At 45.4% G+C, this 5,802-nt stretch overlaps 2 protein-coding genes across 2 annotated transcripts in view; both read right to left on the reverse strand.

Annotated features, from left to right (window-relative positions):
* The window catches only part of LOC107202446 (epidermal differentiation-specific protein-like), a 10,294-nt gene extending 5,518 nt beyond the window's left edge, over positions 1–4,776 (reverse strand). The window contains exon 1 of the mRNA XM_015623231.1: positions 4,654–4,776. The gene's annotated coding sequence lies outside the window, so the exon portion shown is untranslated. The remainder of the gene's footprint in view (positions 1–4,653) is intronic.
* Positions 3,077–5,802, reverse strand: part of LOC107202511 (epidermal differentiation-specific protein-like) — a 29,083-nt gene continuing 26,357 nt past the window's right edge. The window contains exon 2 of the mRNA XM_015623343.2: positions 3,077–4,093. Within this exon, the coding sequence (XP_015478829.1) occupies positions 3,510–4,040 (531 nt within the window). The 5' untranslated portion in view covers positions 4,041–4,093 and the 3' untranslated portion in view covers positions 3,077–3,509. The remainder of the gene's footprint in view (positions 4,094–5,802) is intronic.

The following is a 5,802-nucleotide window of genomic DNA, read 5'->3' on the forward strand; positions in this document are numbered from 1 at the left end:
AATTGAAATTGGAAGTGGTCTCTGGTTGCCATTGGGTCCAGTCAGCTGCTTACCACAGGGACAGCTGTGAGGTGAATTAAGTATGCTGGTGGCTTTATCCTGTCAGTATGACTGAGTATGGAAACTACACAACATTGGAACACAAGCCCTGTGAGGAGTGACTGAGGCAGCTGAGGTTGTTTAGCTTGGAGAAAAGGAGACTCAAAGGTGACCTTATCACTCTCCACAACTCACTGAAAGGTGGCTGCTCTAGTCAGGTGGGGGTCGATAGCTTTCTCCAGGCAGCAGCTGACAGAACAAGAGAACACAGTCTTAAGCTACACCAAGGGAAATATAGGCTGGATATTAGGAAGAAGTTTTATATGGAAACAGTAATAAATTATTGGAATTGTCTGCCTGTGGAGGTGGTGGAGTCACCACCCTGGATGTGTTTAAAAAAGATTGGATGCGGCCCTTGGTGCCATGGTTTATTTGAGGTGTTAGGGCATGGGTTGGACTCAATGACCTTGAAGGTCTCTTCCAACAGAGTGTTTCTGTGATTCTCTGGTCTCTAGCGGTGTGATTTAAAGTTAACTGACCTCATCCAGAAAACGTTTCTCAGCCATGGAAAAGACAAGGCTAAGGGAAGTGCACAGCAAAAGGACACCAGGGAATGAGTCTTATCTGCAAGCAGGGAAGCTGTTACTGAAAATAAGGAAAAAATATGACTCTAAGGGGTTTTCAAGACTGGCAGAAGGGCCATATACTCTGGGGAATCTCCACCCTTGCAGTTGTTCAGAAATCTCTTGAAGATGGCCTTGTATAACCTGATAATGTATGGAGGTAGCTCTGCTGCGAAGGCGGCCTTGGACTAGGGAAGTCCCTTACAGAATTAGTCTTTCTGTCAGTAATTCTAAGGAAGATATAAAAGCCTTTGTCACGTTCTGTCTGACTTCATCCTTTATTGAATTTCAATGAAAAAGTGTCATCAAGTCACGTGTGCAATAACTTTGATTATTTCTTGGACCTTTATAAATATCATTTCCCAACATCAGAGTTCTCTCCAAATTCTTCTACAGGGTCTCAATCATTACAAATGTTTCTACTACCAAGGAAAGACAAAATGTGCAGCAGAGTGCAATATGTTACACCTTAAAGTGAGACATTGCAAGAAGCTTCAGGTTATAGTGTCAGAAACTGAGAAAGAACATCAACAAGGATGTGCTTAAATCTTTTTTTTGTTTTTCCTTTGTATGAAAACACTCCATAATCTTGAATTCCTTCCACATATGTGGTGTTCTTTTGCTGTCCTTCACAACCTTCAGATGTTACCCACTACGTGCCCAAGAAGCAGCTACAAAGACATGATTCTTCTACCCTTTAATGCCACAACCTTAAACCATCCAGCCTTAGCTGTAAAAATCTAAAGCTTTAGCAGAGACTTCTGTCTACACAGCCCTACACAATAGGATATGGTAGATTTCTTCACCAGTCACCCTTGGAAAGCACAGGATTTTGCTGGTTATTGGAGCTGTATAGACTCACTGTGCTGATATTCAAAATTTAGAAGTGTTGCAAAAGAGGTACTGTAGATGTAAAAAGAGGAATATGAAACTAGGAGACTGGGACCTGAAACCATGGCAAAGTTCACTGTATTGTTGAATTTGCACATCCTAGAATCACAAAATCACAGAATGATTTTGGCTGGGAGAGGTTTCAAACACCACCGTGTTGCAAACCCCTGCCATGAGCAGGGATCCCTTGCACTAGACCAGGTTGTTCAAAGCTCCATCCAACCTGGCCTTGGAGGGATGGAGCATGCACTGCTTCTCTGGGCAACCTGTGCCAGTGACTCATCACCCTCATCACAAAAATACACTGCCCAATGTAGAATTGAAATCTCCCCTCTCCAGGTTTCAAAGGCCCCAGTAAAAACCTGCAGAGCTGCATGCAATACTCCAGGTGGGATCTCACCATGGTGGATCACAGGGGAGGAAGTCCCTCCCTTGACCTGCTGACTACACTTTTGGCAGCCCAGGATACACGTGGCTTTCCAGGCTGCCAGCTGACAGTGCTGGGTCATGTCCAGTTTTTCCTGCAGCAGTGTCCCCAGTTCCTTCTCAGCAGGGCTGCTCGCAGTCCACTCATCCCCCAGCCTGCTCTGATCCTGCACATCAGGAGGGCAGGCCTTTGCTGAAGCTGTGCTGGCTGTCCCCAGTCACCCCCCTGTCCTCCATGTGCCTCCAAATGCCAGCACAGAAGTGAAAAATGCAGGAAGTAGTTTGGCATAGGGAATTGTCAGCCACACAGCCGTGAAGGGCCTTGTCAGGATCGGTGGAAACCAGTAACAACTGGTGTCCCTCAAGGGTCCCCACTGGCACCATCCGTGCTCCATCTCCCTCAGGGGCACAGGCAGTGGGATCCAGGGCACCCCGGGCAGGGTTGCAGATGACTCAGAGCTGGGGGCTGTGTTTGATGAGCTGAGGGAAGGCACCGAGCTGAGGGGCCTGGGCTGCTGCAGCACCATGGGCACCCCATGAGCTTCAAAAAGGCCAAGTGCAGCTCCTGTCTGACCTGCCCAGCGAGCAGTGCAAGGAAATCAGGGCAAACAGGAGGTCAGCTCTACACATCTAGATGTGTATAAGAGACAGCTCCTCCCTTATCAAGAAGGTTTAAAAACACAAGATAGTTGTTTCCAATGGGATCAGTCAATCAGTCAGCTCAAAGTTAGGAGACCTTACTGTTTGATGATGTGATTTGGGCAGTGCAAGGCTGTATCACCAGCATGACCCATCACTCTGATTGATTGTATGAGGTACAATCAAACAGCTGATATTTAGGAACAGTCTGCATGGGAGAGTTTGGCCAGGATCACAGCAATTATCCATGTGCTCATCCAGATTTTAGCACTGGTTGAGTCAAGCCTGAACTCACTGTTACTGAAGAGTAAAACTGGAAAGGGACACAATTCCCCAGGAGACATCCTTTGAAAAATATGCAAGTGACTGTATGAACCATTTTCTGGATACACAGAGATATCCCACCACGAAAGAGCAATATTTATCTATTCTAAAAATCCATAAAACAGACCCACTGCTAATTGTAAAAGATTCTTTAATGGCACCAATGCAAAATGGATTACAGACAATGGCAGAGGCAACAGTACTTTTGTAAAACAAATTAAAAAGAAAGCTATGCAGGCCCTCCACTTACATTTTCTGTTTCACTTAGCAACAGAGACAACATACAATGCTTCAGCATCCAAAAGCATAGGACTTTGGAATGCCAGCTGAGGGTGCATTAGGTTACACATCCCTGGCATGTCTCTTAGCTTGGACACTTTCATATGATCAAGCATTTCATTTATGGGGCAGGAGAAGAGTGCAAGGCAGGATAGAGAAGTAAAGATCTGCAGTGCAGCACAGCTGAGAGCTCCCAGGGGAAAAAAGGCTACACAAGCAGAAGGAGAAATCTAGATCTCAAATTTCTTGCTGGTGTTGCATCTTCCTCAGCTTTGGAGGATTTGCATTCTAATAAGAGCGGCCAGGGCGAAGGGGACGCAGGAAGGAAAGCTTGTCATTGAGGTAGATTGCAGAGTAATGTGGAAGGTTATCTTTTTCTCGTGCAATGTATTGAATTCCACTTCCATCACTGTGCTCACACAGCAGCCAGGCACCTCTCTGGACTTTGTGGGAAGACATGATGTCATTGTCAAATCCTGCAGCCAGGTTGGTCGCTTGTCTTATTACCCTGCTCTTCCCTTGATAGTTGGGATGCTCATAGAGAGTGATCTGGGGATCATGCAGATCTTCAGTGATCATCTGCAGAGAACTGATTGTGTCATTCATGCTTCTACCAACATAGTCATGTTCCCCCTCCTCAAGTACCAGTAACCTGCCTGTATAATTTATGTGCTCATAAGCCACCCAAGGCTGGCCAATTACTTTCACTGAGGAGATAATATCATTAAAATCCAAACGTCCCAGATTGGAAATGTCAGAAGTGATTTCTCTGGACACACCCCTGAAGTTGGCATGCTCATAGATGATGATTTTTCCCATCTCAGTAAGACTTCTGAGGATGAGAGTTCTTGCTGTAGGGCTTGGAGGACAGTCTGCACAAAAGGAAGAGAGAAAACAATGCTTGTAAGAAGACTTTACACAAAATGATGGAGAGCATGTGGAAATAAAGAAAATGTAAAGCATTTTTAACAATGAATAAATGTAACAACAGCTGGAAAATGGTGAAGGCTTTATGTAATAGTTTGTATTTGGAGGGAAAAGGTTAAATGAGATAGGTGACCACAACTGCCCACTTTTAATTAGTTGTGTTAATTTAATTAATTAATTAGTTTAATTTTAATTAGTTGTGTGTGCTGATTTAGGTGTATTCCCAAGAGTAAGCTGTAAAATACTCTCATGTTCACCCCTCACAATGGTGCACCACTGGCCCCCTGCACCCTCTCCCTTGGCAAGGTTTGTTTGTCCTGCAGCAGCCATCTCCTCCTCATGCCCTGCAAGATGGCTTCAGGCTCTGCACATGCAGACAGCACAGCCTCACGGCTCTGCTGCAGCTCTCAGCCCAACACTAAAGCCTCCTTCCCTTCCCCTGCATTATTTCCCTGCAGCTGCCCAAGAAAGCCTTCCAGTTCTCTGTGCAGAGTGTGCCTCTTACCTTGATGGCAGCTGCAGGGCTGGGGAGAGCTGAGGGCAATTCCTCCAGTGCAGGGCTGTGGTTTGGGAAGGGCATCTCACCTCCCTGCATTTATACTTGCACACAAGTCTTGTGCAACACCCCATTCCTCAGAACTGGGAAGTGGTACCATGCCCAGGGATCAAAATTCATTAACTCTAAGGGAACATCCTAGATTAGATGTTCCTAAAACCAGAAATCTTCTTCCTCTCATTTAAAAGCTATTGAAGTGCAGGTAACTTGATGAAACAGGGTAAGTTCAGTTCTTGTTTGTCCTTCTCCTCCAGAGGAAAATGAAATCACAGTAATAAAAGTATATCAAAGTATTTTGTGACACATACTGTAGAATGCTTCTGCCAGTTGGAGTTTACATTATTTATTTTCTGGGAAGAATATTGAATACATAACCTTAGTCCTCATAAGAGTTTTGATGGAAGATATCCAAGTGACAGTGGTGACATTCACATAACATTTTTGGTTTTCTTTTCCCTCTTCCCCTTACAGTATCATCACAGTATAATCAATGTTGGAAAAAGCCACCAAGATCATAAAATCCCTTCAAACAAATGCTACCATGCCCACTAAACCATATTGCAAAGGCCCATTTCCACTTGTGTTTTGAATATTTTCAGGGATGGTGACCCTACCACTTCCCTGAGTAGCCCATTCCAAAGCTAATCTATCTTTCAGTGAAGAAATGTTTCCTAACATCCAGGCTGAACCTCTCCATGCACAACTGAAGGCCATTTCCCATTGTACCACCACTGATTGTGTGGAGAAGAGACAAACCCCTGCCTTGCCACAACCTCCTTTCAGGTACTGTCAAGAGAAAACCTATCTGCCATGAGCCTCCTTTTCTCCAGGATAATCACCCCCAGCTCTCTCAACTGTTTCTCAGCAGACCTGTGCTCCAGACCCTTCACCAGCCTTGTTGCCCTTCTCTGGCCTCACTCCCACACCTCAATGTCTTTCTTGCACTGAGGGGCCCAAAATGAACACAGGATTCCGGGTGTGGCCTCACCAGTGCTGAGTACAGGGGGACAATCACTGTCCTGCTCCTGCTGGCCACACCATTGCTGACACAGGCCAGGTGCCATTGGCCTTCTTGGCTACCTGGGCACAGCTGGCTCA

This window comes from Parus major, chromosome 1 (genome assembly GCF_001522545.3).
Source record: "Parus major isolate Abel chromosome 1, Parus_major1.1, whole genome shotgun sequence".
Lineage (NCBI taxonomy): Eukaryota > Metazoa > Chordata > Aves > Passeriformes > Paridae > Parus > Parus major.